The 27,955-nt window shown below is 38.5% G+C and overlaps 2 protein-coding genes across 2 annotated transcripts; one reads left to right on the top strand and one right to left on the bottom strand.

Moving 5' to 3' along the window:
• Window positions 1-82: 82 nt before the first annotated feature.
• tax1bp1b (Tax1 (human T-cell leukemia virus type I) binding protein 1b) lies at window positions 83-17,737 on the bottom strand. Its single transcript, XM_085366605.1, has 18 exons — window positions 17,649-17,737; window positions 12,421-12,616; window positions 8,769-8,871; window positions 8,156-8,346; window positions 7,825-7,983; window positions 6,905-7,053; window positions 6,681-6,771; window positions 6,024-6,209; window positions 5,578-5,829; window positions 4,759-4,929; window positions 4,138-4,210; window positions 3,785-3,903; window positions 3,377-3,502; window positions 2,738-2,824; window positions 1,732-1,930; window positions 1,488-1,639; window positions 1,294-1,379; window positions 83-1,067 (listed from the first exon to the last, which is right to left on the bottom strand). Exons 2-18 carry the CDS (start codon window positions 12,595-12,597, stop codon window positions 869-871), a joined length of 2,520 nt encoding a protein of 839 aa, XP_085222731.1. The 5' UTR covers window positions 12,598-12,616; window positions 17,649-17,737; the 3' UTR covers window positions 83-868.
• An 832-nt stretch (window positions 17,738-18,569) lies between these two features.
• On the top strand, window positions 18,570-26,504 carry hibadhb (3-hydroxyisobutyrate dehydrogenase b). Its single transcript, XM_085365782.1, has 8 exons — window positions 18,570-18,655; window positions 19,539-19,699; window positions 19,822-19,931; window positions 20,028-20,149; window positions 24,749-24,882; window positions 25,009-25,085; window positions 25,170-25,326; window positions 25,621-26,504. Exons 1-8 carry the CDS (start codon window positions 18,586-18,588, stop codon window positions 25,777-25,779), a joined length of 990 nt encoding a protein of 329 aa, XP_085221908.1. The 5' UTR covers window positions 18,570-18,585; the 3' UTR covers window positions 25,780-26,504.
• The last annotated feature ends 1,451 nt before the right edge of the window (window positions 26,505-27,955 follow it).

The following is a 27,955-nucleotide window of genomic DNA, read 5'->3' as shown; positions in this document are numbered from 1 at the left end:
ATTAACTCTTTGGACACAATTCAGTTTTAGACAGATTTTATTAATTCATTTTAGATACATGGAACTCACTAAACTAATGAAACATTTCTATGAATGAAATAAGTTATTACTGTAAAAGAAAAGAACAAAAGGAAGGTCAACAGAAGCTCGGCATGCAGCGATTAGCTGATGATATGAAAGTTCTTAAAGATTCAGACACAATTAAATAATTCAAACCCAAAGAAAAGGAAACCTAAAAGTCGTACATAAATTATCAAGGCTGTCACAATATTGTTGGCTTTAATTATTCTAAAATAGATGATCTGAGCATATACTGTATAATCATGTATGGATATAATCACTGAAGAGTTCTCCCTGACTGCATATAGTGCACCAAGGTTGCTGTCTGACTAAATGACGTGTACAGTGTAAGGGGGCAGATTTGGCTGCATGTTTGAAATGTAAGTTTGGTAAACACTTATCTCTTTCCCTGATTCATTACATCGTGTGGACTAAAAGATCTGTCCGTTTAAAGTCCGTATATATGCGTACAACAGTCTTATCCCCCAAAAGTATCCTTAAAATCCAAATTAAATGAAACCTTCCACCTTAAAAGAAAGAAAATGGTGTGAAAACAAATTTGGTAGCCCTGCTATGTCACTGAATCATTTTCATTTTTAAATGTTAAATCAGCTCCAAGTATTTCTCTAAGGTGAAGTAAAAAAAAAAGAAAAAAAGAAGCAAAATTCAGTATAGTCCTAAAGAGAGGATCTTCACACCATTACATGCAAAAAAAAAAAAAAAAAAAAGAAGAAGAGAAAAAAAAAGAAAAGTGTTGTGAGTGGTTGACAGGAAGTAAGCAGACTGGATGTGCTGATTTTCTGTTTATCTAGTCGAAGTTTAGCGGGTGGCTGTCGAAGTGAGTAAGCACGTGATTCTCAAACACTTTCTGGTCGCAGTCCAGCGGGAACTGCTCGCTGCACATGGGGCAGATTTTCCAGTGGCTCTCCACGTGCTCCTCAAACTTACTCTGGTCATAGTTGGGTGGGAAGATGACCTCACAGAGGGGACATCGTTTCATGTCCATGCTGCGCGTGGGAAGTGGATGGCAGAAGAGAAAGAGGGGAGAGAAAGCTCACGTTAATAAGCAGTCAAGCAAAGACGTGGGCAAAACAGGAGCACGGCTAATAAAGAGCATCCGTCTGATGCAACGTGGGTGGCCGGCGCTTCATCTAATGGGGTGGGGGGGGGGTGCTGCAGACGTTTTTACACACGTCAATACACAAGTTTAACACACTTGGAGAGTTTGGTTACCTGGGATCAAAGCAGAAGGCATTTTGTCCGTCATTCACAAATGTGCTGTGAGTTTCAGTTACTGTGGGCTGTTCGCTGGTATTACCCTGAGAGCAGCAGAGACAGGGGGAGACGCAAAATGGCATTAAAATAATCAAACACACATGACACAAATTAGAAGTACTGCATACTGCACATGGGAGAGAGAATATTACATTATTGTTTTGCTTTTCCTCTGACTCCTCATGGCCTTCTGGCCGGCTGTGGTTGCGGGTAGGCTGGATACACACCACATTGCTGTCCCAGGATGGCGGGCCTACAGGGGGCAGCCTAAGTGGCTGGTCATCTGAGAACTCATCCGCATCATCTGCAGGAGGATTTTCAGAGACACAGCTACTGTAAATAAAAAGTCACTCATCTCTGCAATGTTTAGTGAAGACTTCTGAAAAGAAAACAAACCTTTTGAGTCCGAGATGGAGTAAGGGTTCCCAAAATGCAGCTTGCTGGGGCTCTGAGAAACCAACAGAGGGGTAGGGGTATCCTGTGCATACGGGACAGGGTACTGCAGGAATAAAGGCACACTGGACTGGAGGTTCTCCAGACTGGTTTTCTCACTGGTCCCCTGATCTCCCTTCCTGCTGCTGCCCTTCTGGAGCTCCTGACGCAAAAGGGGAATTGAAACAATTTCTTCACAACAGCAAAAACCACTGACAAAATTCAGTCCCATCATGTGCATATAGTGAGGACACTTTGTTTTAACATGTCTTTAAGATATAATCTTAATTTCCAGAAAAAAACCTGATTGCATTCACAGCCCAGTACAACCACACACTAACCTGCTGCTGACCATGGAGCAGCTCCACTGGAGCCTAACGCACTGCTTTTTCACTTGTTCCACTCAGATTCTATCCTGCTGGTCTCGTCATGAAACCCGCAGCCTTCCAGACAGAGAAGCTGCTTTTCTAACCTTTAGGGCATCGCGGCCACATATCTGATTCTATCTCAGTGTGGCTCTCCAGCTAAAAAGGCAAAGCCGCACCATCCCAACACAGAGCTGTGACTTTTTTTGGGGGGAGGGGGCTTTTTGTTGTGCTCACAAAAGCAGTTTAATTAACACCTTCATTAAAAAGAATTTTCTCACTTTCAAAGGGAACAGGATTCTGTGTTTTTATGTCAGTAAGAGACGCCAAGTTAATTTACAGTCTAAACCTCAAATTGGGTCATTCTCCTCCTCTTAACTTTAGCAGCATTACCTCAAAGCAACATTTTAGGTCAGTGAGGACCTTGCTGTGGCCTAAAGTAATGGAATGGAAAATAAGAAGTCATTTACTCTGCATCTACAATTAGAGGCATATTAAACACAGACCAGATTGGGAGAGGGGAAAATGGCAGGGGAATGGCACATTTCAGGCAATTTTTAAAATGGAAGGAGTCTATAAAAGAGAAAATGAAAGCTGTCACTAACCCCCTCCAGTTTTTCCTTCTCCTTCATAACAACCACAAGTGTGTCCTTAAGCTCCTTTAGCTCCCGTCCCTTCTCAGCTACCTGGCTCTGTAGAAAGTAAAGGGCACAAAAGCAGAAGAATGAAGAAACACTTTATATACTTAAACTCTTGATGTGCTGCTGATTAAAAAATGTGTAAGTGAAATACAGTCAGACCATAGTGCGTGACGTTAATTGATCACAGCCATAAAAGGCTTCTCTTTGCTGAGGACTGATTTATGCACAATACTGCTCAGAGCAAAACAACCTGCTTGAATCCCTGTGAGACACTAAGCAAATATCCGCCTGACCTGAGCCAAGCACAGCATTAGCCAAGCAACCAGAGATGAGTCCTGTGAGCCAAGACTTGCTTGTCTCCAGAGCCTGACATAAACAGCAGTAAAATGTCGTCTTACAGATCGTCCCGCTCATAAACAACACTGTCAGAGAAACTGTGTTCAAGGGGAGAGATAGCATCAAAGGCTAGATCCTTGAGCTATACCAGCCATACACAGCGGTAAAAACACAGAAGAGTCCAAATCAGGTCTGCTTTGAAGGAGAGCATCACTGGCAGCTGACAGCTTGGGCTGTGCTAAGTGTCTGCACTCTGCCTACACTAACCTTATAACGATCTTCCTCTGCTGCCAGCTGCAGCTTCAGGTTCTCGTTGGTCTTCAGTTGCTCTTTAAATTTCACTTCCATCTTGGCCAGCTCATCAGCAAACATGCAGCTACGCTCCTTCTCCTCCTAAAGGGCAACACATGATTCAGTTTTCATCACACCACAATATACACAGAGGAGAAAAATAAATGACAAAAACACTGCTCACAAGGTATCAGAGGTGCAGGACCTATAAACAGTCAAAGTAAATAAAAGATTGGTCTGCACCAGCTGAGATTTTTCCACGTACTTCAGCATGCAATGTTTCTTTTATTCATACCATTGAACTACAAAAGTCTCTCACACGTTTGAACATCTTATTTTGGGACAAAATACAGCAACAAAATAAACAAAAAAAATGTTTCTTACCATCAGCATCTGCTTGCATTTTCTGTATTTGTCGTTCCTGTCCGACGCCTCTCTGCTGATGCCTTTGAGCTTCTCCTGGATGATGGCTTCCAACATTGGATCAGCAGAACCTGGACTTCCTATAGAGTTATGTTTTTATTAGTTTATTATTCTTCAACAAAAAAAAAAAAAAAAAAAAACCCTCTGCAAAATAAAAAATTTACATACGTATCACCAAACTGCTAAGGAACATAATTTAGAGAAACCAAGAGTTCAAAATAAAGCTAATGAGAAATAGAAGATAACTGTCTAAGGAACTACACAACTCCTGTTTTCTAAAGATAATTTTTCACTTCATAATTTGACTTGGGTACCTGGCACAGAAGTGTCTGGACTCCCCGATGGAAGAACTGCCATCATTTCTTGGGCAGAGCTTCTCTTCAGCTCCTAAAGACGAGAAAAATGTAGTGAAGACATAATAACAACAACAAATGCAGAAAAAAAACCAATTCACAAACATATTTACAATGTATTTTACAATGACATTTATAGATGAAAATACATCTTATCTGTATAAAATATTGTGTTGTGTGTTTATATATATATATATGAATGAATGAAAGGATTAACACAGGCTTGAGCTACTTTTACTTATAAGAATTTGTAAAAATCCAAAATAACAAAAGATAAAAACTGGGAACAATTATACCAAGATTGAATTTTCCAGTTTCCATTTTTGATGTATCTACAGTGAAATTAAAATAAACTTTCTTTTATACAGTCAGACTGAATGATAATGAAAATGAATTTGTCTGATGTGTTAATTTTCATTTTCAGCTTGCACTTCTTTCCAGTCAAGACTGGCAAAATGACTGAAGGCATTAACTAGTACAAGTGAGGCAGGCGTAGTGTTACAAAGATACAAATGGAAATTCTGTTCTTTCACTTGTTGGGACATGAATACAGTATGTTGGCTGGTATCCGTGGGGACCTACCCCTTGCTGTTCAGAGAGTTTCAGCACTTGTTTTTGCAGTCGCTGACATTCCTTATATTTTTCCTTGTAGTGTTCTGCAGCCATGTGCAGCCGCAACTTTAGATCCTCCACCTCTCTCTGCAGCTCTGCTACAACAGCTGGGTCTGCAGCAGCTTCGTCCTCTGCTTTGGCCTGTTGATGTAAAACATTACAGCAGAACAGATCAGAACTCCGGCCAACTGCAAGGTCCACTGTGACAGTGCAGCGATATAACTTCCTGTGAGTCATTAACTATAATCACTATCACTGTTTATATTGAAGTGATTCTTTAGCATGAGACTGGTGGTCAATAAAAACAGCAAGTATGAGAAGAATTACAACATCTTTCAAATGCAGAAGCAGTTTAAAAAAACCCAAAACAAAACAAACAAAAAAACTGTGTGGGAGAAACGTTTTCTGTTTCCATTATTTTCATATCGTTAACTTTCTCACACAGTGCTCAACCAAACAGCATACCTATACACAACTGGACAATTATATACGATATGATTTATTATCTTTTATTTCTTTATGGTGACAAAATATTAAACGCTATTGTGATCTAAATATATGACACAAAGTCTTCACCCTCTTACATCAACTTTTGATGAAAGTTGATGTATAATTTTGAAAAATGTTGAACTTTTGCATATTTATTATTTAATGTGTTATTTTAGATGTTACCAGACATTAATCCTTGTTCTTGATCTGCCTGTTTACCATGATATTAAATACGCTTAACTTCAAATGAAGCTCTTTTAAACACGAAAGGCTGTCTGGCTATTTGAGTTTCACTCTTACTGCTTCCTGCGTGGCCTCTGCCTTCATCTGCTCCACCAGGCATTCCAGGCGGACGCACTGGGCCTGAGTTTCAGCCTTGGCTTGGCGGAGGTTGTCAGCCTCAAGTTTAATGCGGTACAGTTCAGACATTGTACGATCGCGTGCACTGGAGGCGTCTCTCAGCTCGGCAGCCAGCAAAGAGGACTGCTGCTGGTTAGCCTGGAGCTGTTCTTCCTTCTGCCGCAGCTGCTCCTTCAGGGCTTTCACATCTCCCTGCAAGAAGTAAACACGTTTAAGGCGACTGACTCTCATTTCTCTTTAAAGATCAGTTATTACATCTCAGTTCTCCTCTTCCTATTCTTTCTACTGGAAATCTTTAAATTTCATATGATATAATAATGAATTATATTAAATACGGTTTATTATCTACTTCTGACCTCAAAACAAAAATCTTTTTTTTTTCTTACCAAGGTGGAAACTTTGGCCAGGATCTCTTTGTACTGTTTGTCCTTCTCAGTGAGGCAAGCCTGGAGGCGCCCCACCTCCTCTTTAAACTGGGCAATGGCGTTTTCCTTGTTTACGTCCACAGACTTCAACATCTGCAGCTCCGCACTCAACTTAGTGTTCTCCAGCTCCCGGTTTTTCAGGTGAATCTGGCGCGCGCGCACACACACACACACACACACACGCACACGCACACACACACGAGAAGTTATAAAACACAAACAGAGTGGGGTTTTTTACCTCATTTATACAACACCGATCACAATCAAAGACCATATTAAAATAAATGTTGCATGACCTCAATTACAAAACAGAGATTGAGATAGGCCCATAAAGTCGTCCTTTTGAAACAGACGCAGTGTGATGGTGCAAGTTAAATTAGGTAGAGGTTTTCTGTGGGAGCACAACAGTATGTGGCACTCCCAGTTCCTGTGCAGTACATACCACAACAAAGACACAGAAACACCAATTGCGCCAGAAAACGGAACAAGGCATGTACCGTTTACAATAAAATACCGTGCAATCGTGTGCCTAAAAAACAAAACATTGAATCTTTATTTAAAGATCATATTGGTAAGTTTGAGGATTTAGTATTGATATCAACAAAAATAGAGCATTACCTTGTAGAGTTCCTTCTCATCTTTTTCATTCTTAAGATGAGATTCAAGAACCTCCTTCTCTGCTGTAAGTTTCTTAAGTCTGTCCTTAAGACTGGAGAAACAGAAACAAAAACAATATATAACTAAATAGTGCATATGTTCGCATTAATAACTCTCTGTACATCTAAACAAACAAATCTAGAAAATCTAGTGAATCTGCCACAATCCTTTTACTGAGAATTCACCTGTCTAGCTCTGTTTCCTTTTGAATGCTTTTCTGTGTCACTCCAATCAGATCTTCCTCCAACTGTATGATTCTGGCTGTGGCCTCATCCAGTCTCCTCTTTACCTCCTCTTTCTCTTCCAGCAGGGCCTGGGAAGAATGCTGCACTTCCTGTGAGACATAAGACAGAAGTAAAGTTCAGCTGAAATAAAAAGAAAGCCTCATAATTCATAAAAAAAATACAACACTTCTTGCAGTACCTAACTTCCTAACATACAACTTTCCATCTCTGACTCAAAGCTTGAGGAAAAATGTGTGCAAAACATTAAAATTTTATTGTCTTTGAAATACAAGTCTAATTCAAAATGAACGTGATGGCTTGATAGAGAGTTTTAAATGTTCAAGAAAAAATGAAATGAATATTTTACAATTTGTTTATAGGCAGAATTTTGGAATCTTTATATTCACACACCATAAAAAAATCATATAAAAGTCTAGTCATAAAATTAACAGCCACAAAATCTGTAATCATGTTTTCATCTGAAAGCCGTTTTAAAACCAGCAGATTTATGGCAGAAAATGGCAAAGTGAATTATGACTGACAATGCTTTTAAGACCTAATGTTATACTATAAAAAGCAGAATTACAACTTTGATAATACAGACATCCATATCCATCAGTGTGTGATTTATTTTTTCAGTACATCATGTGTTTGGATACATCTGCATGTTAGGACCCCTTCACTAGGGGGTGCTAAGAGACTGCTGGGCCAAATGTAAAAAGGTCCATGCAAGAGCCAGTGCATTAATACTATAAATCACTGATTTCCACATGTGCTGCTTATTTTAATGACTATTAAAATATATAGCATGGCCTGAAAAAGGCATTTTGTGTTATTTACAAGTTTTAAAACTGCTACAAATACTGCATTTCTCAGCTTACTTGGTTCTCTCTTCTCAGCTGAGCACAGTTCTCCTTCTCTTGCTCACACGCCTTCTGCAGGCTCTCTTTCTCAGCCTCCAGTTCCTCCTTTTCCTGCTGCAGGAGGGCCATGTTTTTAAGCAACTCATCTTTCTCCCGTTGCACTTCTTCCACCTTTTGCTGCCAAGAAAAAACAAAAACACTTTTCAGTATTTTTAAAAGCTTAATTTACTGGTAACATACGACTGAAATCATAATTTTCAACTGTGCACGCTAGAAATTGATATTGAAGCAAAATAAAACCCAATGAAAATCGATGCGTACTGAGCGCTGCTGCTCAGGCAAATTGTACCTCGAGAATGCCAGCTTTCGTGGTGACCACCAGGATGTCAGAGTTGCATTCATCTTCCACAGTCAGCAGCTCATCCTCTGTGGGGCTGCTGGCACGGAACTGAAATGGTGTGCTGGCCCCTCGGATCTCCCCTTTGTGGGTCACATAACAAAACTGGTAGAACTCGCCATCATCATTGGGAACATAGTACCCTGGGGGAAGTAAATCACTCAGTCAGTGAGCTCAATGTTAGACAACAGAGCAACACGAATCATATTCCTCCACAAGTCTAAACATATCTCAGTTATTAGCGAATCTTAACCTGAACACTTAACCCAAAGTTACAATAAACTGAGAGAAAAAAAAAGGCACAAAAAGAGCACAAATACTACGTAAGTGTTAAGTCCTGGTCTGGCAAATCACTTTAATTGTGCCGGTTTATGAAGGGTGGTATAAAAGACAAAAACAGAACATTAACTCAAATGTCATTAACACCAGAATGGAGATGTCTGGGAAAAGTTTCTCCTCTATCCATCCTGTCCACAACTGCACACTTAACAATTCACTCACCAACCCACATGATATTCAGTTATTAAAAGGTGTCAAAGTTACTGAAAAGTATGTATGCTCTTACCCTGAAAGACCACTGTTCTGTTCACTGCAGTGCCTTCCACATAGTTCTCAGGGAGAGGCGACCACAAGAATGTGTAATAGTCCCTCGCTGTGCTCCAACCAACCTGTGAGACATTGTGGGGAATTCATTCAACAAGACACCCTCACCACATCAGTGCAGCATAATAGCAATGGATGGATTAACAGGGGAACTTTCCCAAATCCGCACGCTGTCACTTCCAAAATATCTCAAACTAGTTTATTGCAGTAATCACAGGGCTTTAAATCTATCTTCGGATGATAGTGTAAGGACATGCCTACTGTAATATTTTTTCATTTACAAAAGTTATCATCTGGAAACCACTCCTGCTAACCATGTGCATGTGGTCTGGCCCTTATCATGAAAAAGCCTAGCTGTGGAAATGTAGCTACAACTCACTTCAAACAGGAAAGTGGAAATAGGTGAAAATTTTATACATAGGCAACTTGAAAATGAAAACCAAAATTTAATTATACGTATTTTATGTGTTGTTAACTGATGACTGATGAGGGGGAAGTGCAGAAAATACATCCATAACTTCAGACTGGTGCCATAAAACTGTCAAACAAAATCAGTGTCACATTGAGCTTGCTGGTTTTTGGTGTGCACTCCCAGGCGCAAGCATGCATCTACAACAAGCCCAGTTAAACCCCATTACACCATTACACCTAAGTTGGTTAAGTTGTGGTGTGACTTTCAAAACTCTGCTCTTAAAAAAAGGCAACGAAAAGAAAAATCATACAAGCAAATTGCACTGCAGATACACTGTGTTTCTAGAAAGCTGCATGTAGGAAGCCTTTTTGCAACGTCTGGGCAGTTTATTTTCTCACCTGTGTGCAAACAGCCTGCAGCCACAATACTGTGAGTGTTCATCAGAGCCAGAGATAGAAGGCCCTGGTGCTCCAAAACCCCCAGTGCAGTTCCAGCCTCCAGCAGTAAAAAACAGGAAGCAATTAAAACATGCACCTAGTTAGTGAGTGTCATTACTGAAGGCTAGCCCTCACCAGTCCACTCATTAGAGCTGCAGAGGTGGTGGTGGTGGGTGAAACCTCTGTAGGGAAATTACAACAGAGGACTTTGCAATGTTGTAAATTCCTGTTTTTCCTCATAGATATTAGACAAAAGGCAGAGAAAGTGTAAGGCTACCATAACAACACCAAAACACTGGTTTCAGATCAGTGACTAAGACAAAAACACAGATAACACTGTAAGAGTAAACTTTCCAAAACCTAAAAGAAGTCTGAACGTCTACCTATGCAACATGCTCTTCAGCTTTAACACGATTTTTCATCAGCACTTCAGCAAGAATGCTGACAGAAGTGAGTGACAGTATTCCCCCAGGAAGTACTGTAACATCTATCTGCCAATTAGCCTATATAAATTCAAGAGTTATTCATGAATCACACAGACAGGTTGTGGTCAGAGAGGTTAATTATAACGTTGGGTTAGCTTTCTCCTGGGCCAATGCTGACAACCTGCCTCAACATTCCTTCATAAAGCCGAAAACAGCTAGCACCAGCTCCATACTTGCAGTTATGGAACAACAACATCAAACCGACAGGGACCCATACTAAAACAAACATTTCCTTAATCCATTTACCATCAAGACCTTAATTACTTTATCTAATTATTAATATGATTAGTATTAATTTGACCAAACTAGTTTGAAGGTTGCTGTGCTTTTCTATTTCCTCTTAATAAATCATAAGCCTTGTATAATATATAAATATAATACTTGTATAACTATGCATGTGACGAATAAAAAAATCTTGAATCCTGAATCTTAAATAAGCCAGGTTACCGAGTTATTTAGTGGGAACATTGAAAGGAAGAACGAGCCTGTGCCAAAAGCAGCTATAACTACTCTTTGGAGCTCACGCGAATGTGTGTAAAGCTCTATCATTTGCCTGGATAGGTAAATGATAGAGCTTTGGCACCAAGCATTACGTCTGTCAACAGTGTCAATGATTTATACAATTTAAAATCCTGCACTCAGCCTTTTCTGCTGACGCTCTATTGTTTGGAAGCTCAAGAAATTTGTAGTTTTTTTGATTGATTGATTGGTAATTTATTTCAACATGTGAACAATATACAAGTACATTTAGAAAAGAAATGAGAGAAAAAAAATATACTATACAAATTACATACAAAAAAACATTCTGATTAATTCACATGTTGAAAGGGAGTGGGAAGAAGTATACACTTTTTTAAGATTTATGCTGCCAGTTGGTGCCTACCTTCAGGCTAAACACAATGTGATGAGGTATCACAATGCAGTACCCAATTTGGTATGTAAACAGCCTCCAGATAATACACGATCCAACTTCAATATGAAGGCATGACCTAATTTATCAGTGAGGTTAGGGAAAGTGTCTCTGCATATACCCACAATAATATCACATGTAAAGCAAAGTGCACACATCAATAGTTGACATAACAAGGACAGTAAACTTAGGAGCTTGAATCAATATTGCAAAGAAATTAACAATTGAACCTATTTCTTGGGCTGTATTACTTGAACTATAGCATGACATTAGAATGAGTGCATGCTGCAAATAATATATATATATATATATATATATATATATATATATATATATAAAACTGAAGTTTTCATCTTCAGTCATCTTTTCCTTTCCACTAAAGTAACACACGTTTTGCAGTCTCAATGCGAGTAAACGATCTGTGAGTTTATGAGTCACAGACAGTCTAGTTGAATCCTATATAACAATCCTGCAATTACCTATTAATGAGTGACACTGTAGTCAGCATTACAATATTGTTACATTATAACCTGTCCAAATTGTAAAAGAAAGGTAACATACTTTTTAACTACAAGATAAGCAGTTATATTTGCAAATTATTTCAAGAGAATTTGGGGGTTTTAATACTTCTATTAGGAAAGGAAGCCACTGTTAACACATGTTTTAAAACTTTACATGCAACTGTGTGCACCTGTGGCACTGTTAAAGTATAATTTATCAGTTCTGTCTCTTCGTATATGCTTCAGCTATAACATCTGAGGAAATACACTGTTACAACTAATTTGGCTGTGGATTTAGCTTTAACTCATTATTTAGCCATTGTTTAATTCAGAAGACAACTAACAAAATCAGCACAAGCAGATTGAGAGAGAAAGAGCCATAAGGCTGGGTTCGTTAATGTGATGTATTTAATCTTAGCTTCCATCTCAACTTCAGTAGATAAAAAGCATGCTGGTCTTAATAATAAGCCTAAAGTCACGATTCAATGCAGATGAGGCTAATGTAAAGCTACTGGGTTGGATTTAATGCACTTCTATAACAAGGCCCATATGGGACACCCAAGCACATGGTGGAGGTTAAAATGCTCCACTTCCTCTGTCAAGTTTCAAGTGGATAAACTTGAAATCTCTCTTTTATTCCATAGATAAAATAGTTTATACAACAGACAGTCTAGATGTAAACTGCAGGCTGTTCATAATACAAATTAAATTATCAGACAGTATTTTTACTTTCCATTATATCACACATAAAGTGCTCTAGTGGTCTAGTTATGAAAATACACATTGGACTACTTCTGTTAGTACCATCATGGATTCATAGTCCTCATTGATCATAATTATATATCGTGCTTTATTATTCCGCTCATTCACCTTGAAAATGCCAACCCAGTCCTTTGGATGCGGTTTGATGAACTGTGTCAGGGTATAGTGACACTCCAACGCAGCATGGGGCAGGTAGCTCTTCCCCACATTCTGGAAGATGACGTGGGCAAAATTTGACGTGTCCATGTTGTTGCTTAACAATGTCCTATCCAGGAGCAGTGCCATAAAATCCACTCAGCAGTGGCTACAAAGGAAGACAAAAGCAATCAAATATATATGAAATGCCCACAGAAACAAGTACAACAAATGACTGGAGTAGTGAAAAGACAAACTAGTCAACTTCAATGAAGGTTTAATCATTCGATTCCTAAATTTTGGCCATAGAATGTAATTTATGATAAATAGACTGTTTTTTTTTTATATAGCGCTTTTCCACTCTACTTGAGCATACTGTCTAATATTCACACACATTCACACTCCATTAAACATATTAGGAATAACCCGGGGTTTTGTCCAAATACTTGCAGACTACAGCAGTCAGACATCGACCAACTAAACCCCTGATTAGTAGATGACCTGTTCTACCTCCTCAGACACTACTACCCCTAAATATTTATTCAATGAACTGTTTAGTTTACATTAATATAAAAAGTATTCCAACGTAAATGGTGGTTTTTAACCAGTTTAGCTTTCAGGCAAGCTAGAGTTAGTTTGACACAGCAAATACAATCCTTATTATCTGCAGACATTTCTCAATGAGCCCTTAAGATATGTTAGCAAGTGGATGGACAAATCTATCTTGAACTTCAAGTCCCATTTCATTTTGGTAAGCGGTATGGATTCCTATTTTCAAACCTCCATGAAATCAAAGCATTGGGAAGTCCTTGTGAAAGTGTTAAGTCAAAAAAAAAGAATAACTTCAACACTGTCATTAAGAATTTGATTTAAATGGCTGGCAAGCTTGTAATTTGCCAGCAGTAAACTCAGCCACGGTTCATGACAACCAAATTTTATTCAAGTCGTGACATTTTAGTTCCAGAACATGTCAGGAAAAAAATTAAAAAGAATTACAACAGGAAACCACTAGGGGTGCAATGATACTCGTATCGATATTGAACCGTTCATACAGTGCTTTTGGTTCGGTACGCATATGTATCAAACAATACAAAATTTTAAATTTATTTTATCAACTTTTCTTCTGACGATGCTGTCTGTGTTGAGCGCTCAGTGGATCTGCGCTCGACAGTGCAGCCTAGGCGGAGTAGTCGAATGCAGATTCACTGAGCGCAGGGCAAGCTAGCGAGACAGAAGTTAAGCTCTCCTTACAACATGGCAAATTGAACCCCCCACTAGAGCTGGGCGATATAAGATTTTTTCATATCACGATATGTTTTTTTCATTTCAGGCGATAACGATATCTATCAGTGTAAAGTAATCAGTGTAAAGTGTAAAGTGTGCGTGTTAGTCCCCATAGGGAAATAGTTCCTCTGCATTTAACCCATTCACCCAGTGAAGCAGTGGGCAGCCACCAGTGCAACGCCCGGGGAGCAGTGTGTAGGGATGGTACCTTGCTCAGGGGTACCTCAGGGTAGCCGTTCAGTGGAGTTGAACCCCCAACCTTCCGATCATGGGGCCACCACTCTACCTACTGAGCTATCCCTGCCCCCAACTATCACGATATAAGCCAAATAACTATATTTGTAAGATTTAAATGTGCCGTTGCTCACAAGTAAAATGTGAAATAATCAGCAGCTTGTTTTCATTTAAATATTTATTTCCCATAATAAGTTCAACAGGGTAGATGTACTTAAGGAACATGAGACTTTTTCAGATAAATAAAGGCAAATATTGCAAACTACACAAAAGGCAGCCGCTAAAGCGTTTAAGTTTCAAAATAGAACAAACAAAACAGACTAAATTGTCAAGTCCCCTTAGAAACAAAATATTAATTCTAAAAATAAATCTTAGTTTGTTTTACAGAAGAACAGACAAAATTGACTAACTTTTGTCAATATCAAATAAACTGAGAACTAAAAGGAAATTCTCAATCTCTCCTTGTTGTATAGCTTAGCTTTTCAAACAGTTTTAACAGTTACTTTAGTCTGACAAAAGCCGAATGACGAATTAGCGCTTCCAGTCAGAGACCGAGGCTACGTCCACACGTACACGGGTATTTTTGAAAACGGAGATTTTCCGTTTTCGTTTTAAAAAATAATCCCGTCCACACATAAAGGGAGAAATGAAGGAAAACGCTGCTATGAACATGCCAAAGCAGCAGGTGGCGCTAGATTCCTAACCGTGCAGAAATGTTGGCCAATCAGAAGTCTAGAAGCCTCGGTGGGAAAAAGTAAACAAAGCTGGGGCATAGAAGCAGAACCGAGTCGTATGTGTGGAGGGACAGTAACTGTGTGTATATGTAAGCATTTAAACACTGCAGAGAGTAGAATTGACAGTAACAGTATTGTAGAAATTCATTTCACCGAAACAATAACGTGGCGCACAGTGTGACGTCAAAAAATGCGCACACCTTTGACGCTGCGTTTTCTCCGTTTTTCTAGTCCACACGTAAATGCAAAAACTGAGTTTTTAAAAATCTTCGTTTTCAGTGACCAAAAACGCCGTTTACGTGTGGACAAAAGGTGCAAACGCATAGAAAAATCTGCGTTTTCAAAAATACCCGGGTACGTGTGGACGTAGCGCATGCACCAGTTTATTGTATTTCCAGACTTGCTTTCGGCACAATTTACAGTGCACGCTACTCTGTTTTTTGTCAGACTTGAAATAGCCGAAATACCTTCACACTACGGAACTTCTATGGCTCTTCCGTTCGACAATCTCTCCGGCATTGGAACCATCATCTGTTTTCTCTTCGGTAACCTTCGGTCACGCTCAGTTGATTTCTCTAGTCGGCACACTCATTTCCTCCATTACCCGGGCAGTACGGTGGCTGGCTGCTTTCCAAACAAATACACATGTGCGGCTTGGCACTTGTGCTGTACGTAACAAGTCACGTGATGTGACGCTGCGGCTGTGATTGGTTCGGCTCTGCGCTACTTAATTTGGATTGGCTGTTCTTTTTTTTTTCTTTTTTTTTTTTTTTTTAAGAGGACAAGAGCGGCGAGGTCTATCGCGATAGTTTAATTTTTCTATCGAGAAAAAGTTATATCGCGATACATATCGTTTTCGTTCTATCGCCCAGCTCTACCCCCCACCCTAATTCAGATCTGGCGTTTGGAACTATTTTGGTTTTCATGTGACGTATGACCCTGAAGGTAAGCGCGTAATGGACTAAAGTAAAACAGTATGTTGGATGTGCCACGCAATGCTCAATTACATTAGTGGGAACTAGTGTGTTACCGCAGTTAGCTCATTAATGTGTTGGCCGTCCAGCCCCACGCACAGGGCGATCCGCGGTAGCTCGTTAACAGAGATTTGCCGTGTTGTGGCTTTAACGTCATTTCAACGAGATTAACGCTGACAGCACTAGTGGGAACACAACGAATATGACTGCACATTTACTCCGACAGCATCCTAGTACAAAGACAAGTGGAAGCAGACAAAAACAACAAGCACGCATGCTACAAACTTTACCAGAGTCATTTAGACAGCCGTTAGCACATGATTCTCCTTATGGGGACCTGATATGTTTAATATGCTGCTGAGAGTATGCCCCAGAAGAAGCGTATAGTATAGCTTTTATTTTGGAAAGAGCCATTTCTCTGTAATAAACTCTCTTTTCCAAAGATGAGTGATTCCTCAATCAGACATATTTATTTATTTTTATTACTTTGTTGTTTCAGCAACATTAAATTTAAAAACTGTACTTTTGAGTTAAAATATATATTTATAATTTTAATAAATGACAAATTAAAAAGGCATGAACATTTTTTTTGTATCGAAAAAATATCGAACCGTGACACCAAAGTATCGAACCGAACCGTGAATTTTGTGTATCGTTGCACCCCTAGAAACCAACCCATAACTATACACACGGTTTAGGGTCAGCTTTAAAGCCCTTGGAGTGTGTCCTGAGCTGATTATACATTTCAGTTGATCTCAGGATGTTAATCTCAAGAAAAAACCCTGACACAGTAGAGTAAATATTGAAAGCTGAAACAAAGTTACTCTGATAACAAAGACAGGCATACAAAAGCCTATTAGAATATGATAGTATCCTTGAGATTTAGTTAAACATTTATTTTCTTGAAAGCAAAGCAAAGAAAGCTCTCCAAAGCTAGAAAACACATTACCCAGCAGTCTTTTAATTTGTACTTTGTATATACCTCTGATCACTTTACCTGCACGCGAAAGTAATTTTTCAAATTAATACAGTTTGTAATAAACGATCTAATACAAACAAACAAACAAAAACACTTGTTGGGTTTTTTTATTGCAAACAATCCGGGAGATCGGGTATTCTTCTTGTAAGTGTAAAGTAACAGGGAATCTACTTTATAAGCCTGGATGAAGCATGGCTCCGTTGTAATTTATACTTAGCCACATTTTAGATACTGAATACATTCTTTCAATTCATACGCGATCTACTCTTTTAATACGCGAGGGGTTACCACTGAATTTTAAATTGTGCCTCTTAATGACGATATATCCTAGCACGCGAGGTGACACAGTGCCAACTCATAAGAAAAACTAGAGAAAAACAAAGCTTATTGGCCTACTACCACCAAGTTAAACAACATAAAAAACCCGGCCACGTGAGTAAGAAGGGGGAGGGATTTTCCATTTGGGCCTTAGCCAAAATATTTTTCTTCGACGTAATTAGGCCTTTGACTCAAAACATTTCCCCAGTCGATGATCGGAAATTCAGCCAACACAGCCATAATCCACATCAATCGAAAAAGTTATCAACCCTAAGTATAACATCAAATTAAAAAAAAATCGCAAATGGAAATGGCTGAATCCGTGGCGAGGCCTAACTTGAAAACATTGACCACATCTGGCTAAGTTAGCTATACAGCTAACTGGCTAATGCTAGCAACATACTTCTTAGGAGACTAATAACCACAAAACAATGGAACTAAACTAAAAAAACGCTAACCACTCGGTAGAATATCCATTTTAACTCTCTTAATACATGGCGTTAGATTAAACACGACAAAACAGCGGAGAGAGCAGTGCTATTGGGGACAAGGTTAAAGCTAACGTAAACAGCTCGCGACGATGTGTCGCGAGAAAACCTCTAAAAACAAACGCAGATCAGATTGAAATACCAAGAGTCGTATACTTCATCTAAATTATCAAATAAACCATGAACATACCTAGTTGTCATGTTGGGCAGCAGCTGAAATCCCAACGTATCACAGAAACAATTGTTGACGCAGTTCAGTGCTTTCCCCGTGCCCCCTTCCTGGAATAATAATATTACGTCATTTCCGTAAAGGGCCACTAAGAGGAGAAATTGTGACATTATAATTAATAACTTTGTTACAAAGAATACATCGATGATAACGTTGTAGCAATGTGTAGATTCACATGACACACCTTACTTTAGTGGGATTCGTTTATGTTTCTCCCAAGATCAAAACAAAGTATCAAACAAATGATTACTATGTATTTTAAAAACAGCACCAGCAATGTAGTTATATAATAAAATATTTAGGAGTAAAATGGCAATTTTTCTTCAACAAAAAAATACTAATATTAGTTATTTACTGGCATAATTATTTACAGGACCTGAATAATTCTTCCAACACCGTGGAGCTGTGGCTTTGGTCATCTGCAAGAAATCAGAATCAGAATCAGAATCAGAATACTTTATTGATCCCTGGGGGAAATTATTTAAGAAAACACATGTGCGTAATCGGGCACACTTCTAGATATATATTCATAAAGAGAGAGTATATGTGTGTATATAGAATGTTAGTTTCTTTTCAATCAGAATACATAGGTTACTTCCCACAGGCACCGTGAATAGAATTTAATTTATAAGAAATAGAATAAATACAATACAAGATGTAATATAGTATGTGATGTGAACTGTTGGGCATTCTGTTATTTTTATTTATTATTTATTTATGTTTTAAGCATAAGCGGAAGAGAATGGACGTTTTTTTTTTTTTAGTCTTGACCCTCCCCTGTAGCTCAGTGGCAGAAACCGGTAGGCGGTACTGTGCAGATCTCTAAATTGATTGGAGGGCTCAGCCGTCATCATTGCACGTACTATTACGTCACACGTAAGGTCAAGAGGAAAGAAGTATGGCTGCTGTGTTGAGGGGGTCTCGGTATCTAGTAGGAAGGTGTTGCAAGCATGTTGACTTTGTGTTTGGTAAGTACAGTAAACTGAGACCGTGTGCGCACTGCGTAGGGCGCCTCGCGTACTTTGCAACCCAAAGTTATTCTTTGAAGGATCTTCGTGGTGTGAAAACGGCATTTTTTCTTGAAATGTAGAGAGAGAAGTTTGAGTAGAAATTTCGCTGGACTGAGTTTAGCTGCTGCAGGGCATTCTGTTGACGATTAACTGCTTAAGGATATTTTTTTGTTAAAGATTACACCCTCCTTGACGGCGAGTTGTCTACCAGAGCTACACACTACTCATTATTTCAAAACGGTCCAGGACAAAAATTGTCATCGTTTGGTCTCACGTCTTACCGTGTCTTGCCTTTTTATCCAAGGCACATTATGCAATATTACCACTACACACTGTAGACATAGACATGGTCTTCATCTTTATAACATCTTACAGTTGTTTAGAGAAACTGATGAGGGGGGAGAAATGTAAATATTTGAAAAAAAATGCTGTCTTTTGGATAGCATAGATATTATTCAGAATATGAATAAACAAAACGCAGTGATTAAAATTCCCCCAGACAGGCATGTGTTGTATCTGTTTTTAATGTTAATACCAAGGCACAACAATGGTATTTATTCAACACGTAACTTTTAACATTGAAATAAGTTTGTGTTACGAATGATGCCCTTTAATTAAGTAAACATTAAAAATGGTGGTACTTTGATACTGCAGGACAAATGCACTATGGACTGAATATATTTTGTGTTTTAGGGAAGATTTCAATCTAAATATATATTTAAATAAAATTAATTAATTCTGTAATTTGAAATTCAGGTAATTATTAAAATTAAATTACTTCTCCGCATAAATAACGGGGACAATGTGTCTTATAATCTTCAATTTGGTGGTTGTTTTCCAGTATCCACAAGGTCTATGGCCTCAAAGACACAGGTGGGGTTTGTTGGTCTGGGAAATATGGGAAACCCAATGGCGAAGAACTTGCTGAAGCATGGATACCCAGTCATTGCTACCGATGTGTTCCCAGAGTCCTGCAAGGAAGTGCAAGAGCTGGGTGCTCAGGTAGTCTAAGCTGAATGTTCGCGCATCTTTGTGTTAAAAAAATAAAATGATTGTACATCTTGTAACACTTTTTTTTTGTTTTGTGTATGTGCCTGTTTGTTTTTGGGGTCTTTATTCCTCAGATTGTGGATAATCCGGCTGAGGTAGCAGAGAAGGCTGATCGTATTATAACAATGCTCCCCTCTAGTCCCAATGTCATCGACGTTTACACCGGACCCAATGGCATTCTTAAGTACTATTTTTGCTTCTCTTTGAATATGTGCTGCATGTCATGCTCCCTTATCTCTTATCTCAGATTTATCTAAACTTATTGAACCTTTATCAACAGAAAGGTAAAGAAAGGCTCCCTACTCATTGACTCCAGCACTATTGACCCAGCTGTGTCAAAAGAAATGGCTGCTGATGCTGAGAAGATGGGGGCCGTTTTTATGGACGCACCTGTATCAGGAGGTAAGTTTAATATTTTATTTATTCGTTTTATTATTTTCACCTGTGTTTTTCAAACATATTACAGTTAAGGAGTTTGATTATTTGATAAACAATTTTTATTTGATTTGAATAGATTTTTGTTTCCCTGGATAGATGTACCGTATTTTGGTTCAGCTTTATAGTATTTGTGAAATTGCTGGCTTCCCATTAAATTACTGTGTAGGACAAAGTAATTTAAGGGTATTAATAACCTGTCCTTATATCTTAATACTCCTGAGGACATTCTTCTGATAGCAATGAGAGACTGATGCATTGCAGCTTTTCTTTCATGTAGGCTAACAATGGTAGATGGTTAACAACCATGGACAAGGTCAAATGCTATGAAAAGGTATTTGCCCTTCCTGGTTGTTCTTTTTTTTTTTCCATAGTGGTTTCATGCTGCAGATCATCAAACAAACTTAAATATTAGATAAAGATAACTGGATTAAAATAATTAAATACAAAATGCAGTTATTTGTATTTTTTAAATAATGATTTCTTTATTAAGGGGGAACAAAGCTATTTAAACTTACCAGTGGTATGATCTAAAAAAAACTCAAGGACAGCTGAGAAACAGAGTTAATGACATCAATAAGTCTGCAAAGGGTTACAAAGCCAATTGTAATGCTTTGGGACTCCAGTGAAACATGGTGTGAGCCGTTATCCACAAATGGAAACATCGTGGAACAGTAGGGAACCTTGCCAGGAGTGGCCGGCCTACCAAAATGACTCCAGGAGGTCATCCAGGAGGTCACTAAAAGAACCCAGAACATTATCTAAAGAACTGGAGAAGTCAGAGTTCATGATTCAACGATAAGAAAGAGACTGAACAAAAATATCATTCATCGGCGAGTACCAAGGGGAAAACACTGCTGACCAAGAAGAACACAAAGGCTCATCTCACATTTGCCAAAAAATATCTTGATGATCATCAAGACTTTTGGGGAAATTATTCTGTGGATTGATAAAACAAAAACTAACCTTTCTGGAGGGTTTGTGTCCCATTACATCTGGAGTAAAACTAACACATTTCATAAAAATAACATCATGCCAGTCAAACATGGTGGTGGTAGTATGATGGTGTGGAGCTCCTTTGCTGCTTCAGGACCTGAACGGTTTGCCATAATTGATGGAATGTTAAAGTCTGCTCTCTACCAGAAAATCCCGAAGAAGAATGGTTGGCCTTTAGTTTGTGGCCTTAAGCTCAAATGTACTTGGATTGTGCTGCAGGACGTTGATCCAAAACACAACAGTCCACCAAGTCCACCTCTTAATGGCTCAAAAAAATAAAGAGGAAGGTTGTGATGTGACCTAACAAAGTCTGGACTTAAAACCATTCTTTCCCCTTAATAAATGAATAATTTTAAAAACTGCATTTTGTAGTTACTAAGCTTATCTTTCTCTAATATTAAATTTTGTTTGCCACACTGACATGTTTCAGATCAATGTAAAAAAACAAAAACAAAAAAGTCAGGAAGTTGTCGAGCACAGCACTGGATATGCAAGTAACTCCTCCAAGCCAAAAGCTGAGACTTCTGACTACTCCAGTATTCAGTTTCTATGTCAGTGACAGGGGATTCATTCCCCCACCCCCACCCCTTCTGTTCAAACCTTCTGTTTGCAAGGGGCAGTTAATCAGTACAAAGCTGGTTTAAAAGTTGGGTGGTCCTAAAGAGACAATATAAATAGCTTTTTTCATAAACTGAGAATCTACACCAAGATGAATAAAAAAAATTTTTATGTGATTTGAATAGATTTTTGTTTCCCTGGATAGAAGCATTTTGGTTCAGCTTTATGGTATTTGTGGAATTGCTGGCTTCTTGCTAAGTAACTTTAGCATAGCACAAGAATCTAAACATGGAAATGGATCCACGTTAACTCTGTGAGATTTATGTATGTCAAACCTGTAGCACCACAAAATGTGATTAGCTTTTGACAATTTGAATTTTAGATGATTAAAATGGCAACTCTAATGAACACTGTCTTTACCAATACATCCAGATTAACTTTGAATAGATAAAGACATCCAAATACGTCTTTCTATCACAGCAAGTTCAGTGTCACTCGTGCTGATTTGTTTTAGTGTTTGTTAATAAGAAATACCACCATCGTGCTAAAGGAGGAGAAATGGCTTTGCCTTCAAAGATGCTTTATAGCTGTGTGTGTGTGTGTGTGTGTGTGTTTGTGTGTGTGTGTGTGTGTGTGTGTGTGTGTGCGCGCGCGCGCGCTCATCCTCTGGCTTTCTTGAGATCCACAAAGAAGCACAGCTTCTTTGAACTTGACCTAATCGCTGTCAAGACAGCCACTTTCTTTGAGTTGAAGTTGGTCCTTTTTTTTTTTTTTTTTTTTTATGGACTGGCTCTAAAGATTACTAATGATTTATATGCGTCCACCCCATTGTAGTGCACATGGATTAAAGTTGTCCTGCTTTCTGGCTCAAACTTCTTTGTGTGGTGGCGGCAGTTTAAGTAATGCAATCTGAACCGTATGTCATGCTCTGACAGCACGTCAGTCACCAGGCTTTAGCCCCGAAATGAAGTGAACATCTCTCTTTCTGTCAGGCAGAAATCAAAAGGAGTACAGTGGCAGTGTGGTGTAAGCTTAAACTTAAAAGCACACACGGAGAGAACATAATTGAGTCAACATGTGTTTTAAAAGTTGTTTCTTTGGGTGAATAAATGTTAGGACCAATTGAGAAACCAGACTGAAATCTTTACTGTACCAAAGGCCACAGTCAGAAATAAGAGAGGGATGCTGAAAAGGAAAATCAATGTCCAAAACTGTTCATATCACAAGGAAGGCTTCATTTTGAATGTCTATGACATGGAATTGGATGGCAGAATTCCTCTAGACAAGTCTGAATTACATTTGGCAAAAAACATTAGCTTTGGAATTGATCATCATCCCAGCCTTGCAAACTGTTGGCTAGTTAGTTAGTGTACAACACACAGGGTGTAAGAAATGGATTACACACACATTCCGAATGCAACACACACACGCTCCCAAAACCTAAATGATGTCAACAAATCCCACATCTTATTCGAAAGAAGCAGTTTTAACCTAAATCTAGACTCTCTGAATGTTCTTATAAAATAAATACATTTGTGTCTAGTTTCAATTTATAAGATAGATTTGCTCAGATTTTCATCTTTTTAGATGTGCCTTTGAGTACATTTTGGTAATATTTAAATGATAAATTATATCCAATATTACCAGCAGTTTAAAAAAAAATAAAAAAAAATAAAATCCATATACTTGTCCCCGTTACGTCACTACTCTTCAATATCAAATAAATTTTCCGTCTATACTTTACTGTAATCCAGGCAGTTTTCAGTGTTGTGCAGATGACACAGCTGTGAATGTTGTTAACTGCTTCCTGCGTGTCTATGAAGTTAATCAGAAGTCGTGGTTATCTCTTTCATCACAGCTACTTGTTATATTGTTAAATGCCTCGGCCAAGTGTCCATGCTGTTCCTTTGAACAACACAGAGGCACTACATTGATATGCCAGCGTAGTTGTTAAAGCTTTTGGTTTACAACATAACACACAGGTTGTTTTTTTTTTTTTTGTTTGTTTTTTTTAAATGTACCTTGTTTCAGGATGAGTTTCAAAGGCATTACCCATGCTTTTCGTGCTTCTCAGCTTGCCTGTTGTAACTCCCAGCACAGTGTCTTTCTAGATTCCCATTAATACAAAAGGCTTCAGGCAGACTGCGCAGAAGGATTAGGGAGTCACATATTCCGCCCATCCTGGCCCTTCTCCTCTGCTGGGTTCCTGTAAACTTTAAGATTAATTATAAGACACTGTTGGTTAATTTCTTGGCACCCAGTGGCTTGCACCTGGTTATTATATTTGCCAAGGTTTTAACCCCATATGAACCTGAATGCATGCTTAATGCACAAAAGAATCCAGCAACAGCTGGTTTTATATTAGGGCAAATCCTGACCAACAGTGGGAGAAAATACATTTATCTACAACTTATTTGCTTTTAGCTCTTCCATTTGTTGTCGATCATCTTAATTTTTCATTCAAGTCTTTTTTGGAGGGATTTTAATTATATTTTATATCTATATTTTTATACATTTATTTTATTTTTTGTGTGTTTAACCTCGCATACAGTCTCATTTTTGTCATTTCCATGACCTACAAGATTTGAGTTGACAGAATATCACCTTTTATTTACTTTTTTCTTCGTAGTGGGTCTCTTTTGTTTGCATTTGAATCACAGCACCTTTATTTTAAAGAAGGCAGGAAACTGGGAGTGCAGAACACTAATAAAAAAAATGCAACAAGATCTTTTCTCTTTTTTTGTTTTTTATAAATGTCATATTAAACTAAAAATATTCCACTAGCCCTGGATGTACTAATGAAATCTGTTCTTCTACACTATGCTGAATGTGTAAAGCATAGAACGGTAGCTGCTAATAAGGCTGCGTGGTTATGGATAGTATATTTTTAAAATTAGTTACTACTTAGATAATTTGCCTTCTTTTTAAATTTTTATCAAACAAATGACACTTTTAAAAAAATGTAGCACTGTATACCAGATGTTGTATGTAACCATGGTTTCCCTTTCCCAGGTGTGGGTGCCGCCAGCTCGGGTAAACTGACTTTCATGGTTGGAGGAGCAGAGGAGGAATTTACTGCTGCTAAAGAACTCCTGAGCTGCATGGGAGCTAATGTGATCTATTGCGGTCAAGTTGGAACTGGACAGGTGTGAGCCGTTGTCTGGCCTTTGTGATTCTGAGAAACACTGATCATGTGTCCACAGGTTCATTCGTAACCATTTCACAAAATGAGAAATGTAGATGTCACCTAACGAATTACCATTTTGTTGTAGGCTGCTAAAATTTGCAACAACATGCTTTTAGCTATTGGAATGATCGGGACTTCTGAGACAATGAACTTGGGAATCAGGTGAAAACGCTTACTTAGCATTACAGAAAATGGATGACAAATAACATCATGTGGTTAAATTCTAACATTGGTTTCAAATCCCAGACTTGGTCTTGATCCCAAACTTTTGGCCCAAATCCTGAACATGAGTTCAGGCCGGTGTTGGTCTAGTGACACCTACAACCCTGTACCAGGAGTCATGGAAGGAGTCCCCTCTGGGAATAACTACCAGGGAGGCTTTGGCACTCAGCTAATGGCTAAGGTTAGTTTGTAAACCTCACGGTCACACATATGAGGGAGGAATTTTATTTTATAGTCATAACATTTCCTCTCAGTGATGTCGACGGCTTATTGCCAGCAGCACCATTATTTTTAAATAAGTGTTTTGTCATTCATAAAGTATTTGTTTATGGTGTATTTATTTCTGTGCCTTACTTTAATGACAGCAACTCATTAATACAACACTGTGGTCTTCTAACTTGTGGTTTCAGAATGACATTTTCCGCTTTGATTGTGTTTCTAATGTATGTGGGGCTTTTTTTTTTTTTTCTTTCAGGACTTGGGCCTCGCTCAGAACACAGCAACCAACACAAAGACGCCTGTCCCTCTCGGCTCCTTAGCCCATCAGGTGTATCGTATGATGTGCGCACGTGGTTACGGCAATAAAGATTTCTCCTCAGTGTTCCAATTTTTGCGTGAGGAGGAGGGCCAGTAATGTCAGCCTCCACGCCGTCCACAGCCTTTCCATGCCCAGCTCTGCACAGGACTAACATAGCGTAGTTAGGGTGCATTTCACCACAAGGGATTTTTTTTTTCTTTCTTGAAGGTCTCAGAGCTCCAAAGTGTGACAAATCAAATGAGAACTTCATTCCTGTCAGGAAATCATGTATCCTGTGTGATCTAGCCTTTTTATAGTAAAAACACTCATTTCATTTTTTATTTACAAGATGTTGAATTATCATCTATGTATCTAAACTTTTAGCAGAAATTCTTCTTAGGGTTGAACAACTACAAATGCAGTTTGTTCTCTGCGTATTTATCTATTGTTTGCAATGGTTTCTTTATGTTGCTGTTTTGTTTTTTGTTCATAGGGGAGTTGATGCTTGAGTGTCATGTGGTATCCTGTTTAAAAAAACAAAATAAAGAACAATGTTGGCGTCTTTAACGGATTTATTTATTTGGATTTTAGCTTCAAATTGACTTCAGTTTTAATACTTTTTTTTTTTTACTCTTGCGCTTTCATTGTGACCTTGTACAATGGCAATACGTTGTCCCCAGGAAGCACCTCAAATAACCCAATGTGCACAGTCCGCAAACTCGCAATTAAATGCAGTCAAAATTCACACACTCGGAAAGAAGGGTGCTAATTCTCGCGAAAGAGATGGCAATTTAAGATTTAAATACATTGTGCAGCTCCTATTTGGTCTCGCACTGCGTAATTTTCACCCCATGCTTCAGAGCACTAGTAAGTTAAATAGCTCCCAAATGTTACTTCGTATCGTGTGTCTTACTGAATTAGAAGTCACGGTAAAATGCTGAACAAACAGCTGCCACGGGAAACTTTGCTGCAGAGGGGATGCAGTGATGGGATGCGGCGTGATAGAGAAACACATGCAGGGGCAAAACTTGTAGAACAACTTATCCTTCCCCGCTCTCTAAGATTTTCATATTTTTTGCGCTTTGACTCGTCAGGCTAAGAAACAAAGCCGTGGTAAACTGCTGCACCAGGTTGTCCGCCTCATTAGTTTGGGAATCTACCCCTCTCTTATATCCCCACTTACGCCAGACAGGAGGACGGCATGTTTCTGATCTAGTTTGCCAAGAACCACTGAGAGGCCAAGGTGCCATAGGTCATGCGATCACAAGACAAACCCATAAAAAGTCCATTAAGCACTGTAGGCTAAGAGCTGTGTTGTCATCTACTTGATAGGTACTGCAAACAGAGCAGCACTTTGGTCTCCGCAGACAGTAACACACAAACATCAGCGCGCATGACACGCCGAAGCTCAAGTTATGGCATCTTTATTTTTTAAAATAAATTATACATCCAGCCGTGGGTTTGGTTTCCTCTCTCTCTCTCTCTCTCTCTCTCGCTCTCAAAATAAATAAATAATATGTGTATTTGATCATGGATCGTGTCAGCCAAACGAGGTTCTTTCAGGATCTGCCTAAAACTTCTTTCATTGTTTGCAAAAAGTTGATATATTCTAATGTTGATCGTGTTAAAAAAAAAACACATCCTCGGTATTTTTTAAGTTCCAAATGTAATAAATGGTGGCTTATCTTTTCTGTTTTTAATTTAAAAATGTAATAAAATTAACAATTAATATGTTTATCTATCTATATTGTTTTTTATGTTTATATTTATATATATATATATAGCTATATTAGGAGGTGAAAAACAAGCCCTATACAAACAGAATTATAAGCATCAGTAAATCTGTCTGTGTTATCCGCCTAACTTCAGAGTCTTCTTCTATATTTAATTTATACATTTCTAGGTTCTTTGTCTTCTTTCTGTTGTGTTTGTGATAATTAGTCCAGTATTTAGAATCTGCAATCACAGTTTCCTGTTAATCACTGAATTTTCAGACAAAATTACGCAAAGTAGTTTAATGCTGAATCTTGCGTGTGTGTCTGTGTGTATGAACACACTGAAATCATCTTTACTGATTTTCCCTAATTTTCAGTCCGTGATCGACTTTCAGTTGAGTAAACTGCTCAAAAACTGATTTCTACTAGCTGTTATATTCATTTTAGAAAGGCATCCGCTTTTTAATGTGTGAACAACTTGGCTCAGATTCCTTTCGAGCCAGCTCTCATTTATTGTAGCTCAGCCGCTTTTGAAATGCGGAGTTTTTTTTAGATGGGGAAAAAAAAATGCGAAGTAG

This window comes from Diplotaxodon limnothrissa, linkage group LG11 (genome assembly GCF_057381915.1).
Source record: "Diplotaxodon limnothrissa isolate DT_005_m linkage group LG11, D_limnothrissa_male_GT1.1, whole genome shotgun sequence".
Taxonomy (NCBI): domain Eukaryota; kingdom Metazoa; phylum Chordata; class Actinopteri; order Cichliformes; family Cichlidae; genus Diplotaxodon; species Diplotaxodon limnothrissa.
Note: the sequence above shows the minus strand (reverse complement) of the source record. Positions and strands in the feature narration are given on the sequence as shown.

Coding starts and splice junctions, on each gene's coding strand:
- tax1bp1b (XM_085366605.1), bottom strand. CDS start 12,597: ATGGCACTGCTCCTGGATAGGACATTGTTAAGCAACAACATGGACACG. Junction 8,872..12,420: donor ACTGGGTTGGCATTTTCAAG/GTGAATGAGCGG, acceptor AATGTCTCACAG/GTTGGTTGGAGCACAGCGAG. Junction 1,931..2,737: donor AGAAGGAAAAACTGGAGGGG/GTTAGTGACAGC, acceptor CTTTTGCGTCAG/GAGCTCCAGAAGGGCAGCAG.
- hibadhb (XM_085365782.1), top strand. CDS start 18,586: ATGGCTGCTGTGTTGAGGGGGTCTCGGTATCTAGTAGGAAGGTGTTGC. Junction 19,700..19,821: donor TGCAAGAGCTGGGTGCTCAG/GTAGTCTAAGCT, acceptor TTTATTCCTCAG/ATTGTGGATAATCCGGCTGA. Junction 25,327..25,620: donor GCACTCAGCTAATGGCTAAG/GTTAGTTTGTAA, acceptor TTTTTCTTTCAG/GACTTGGGCCTCGCTCAGAA.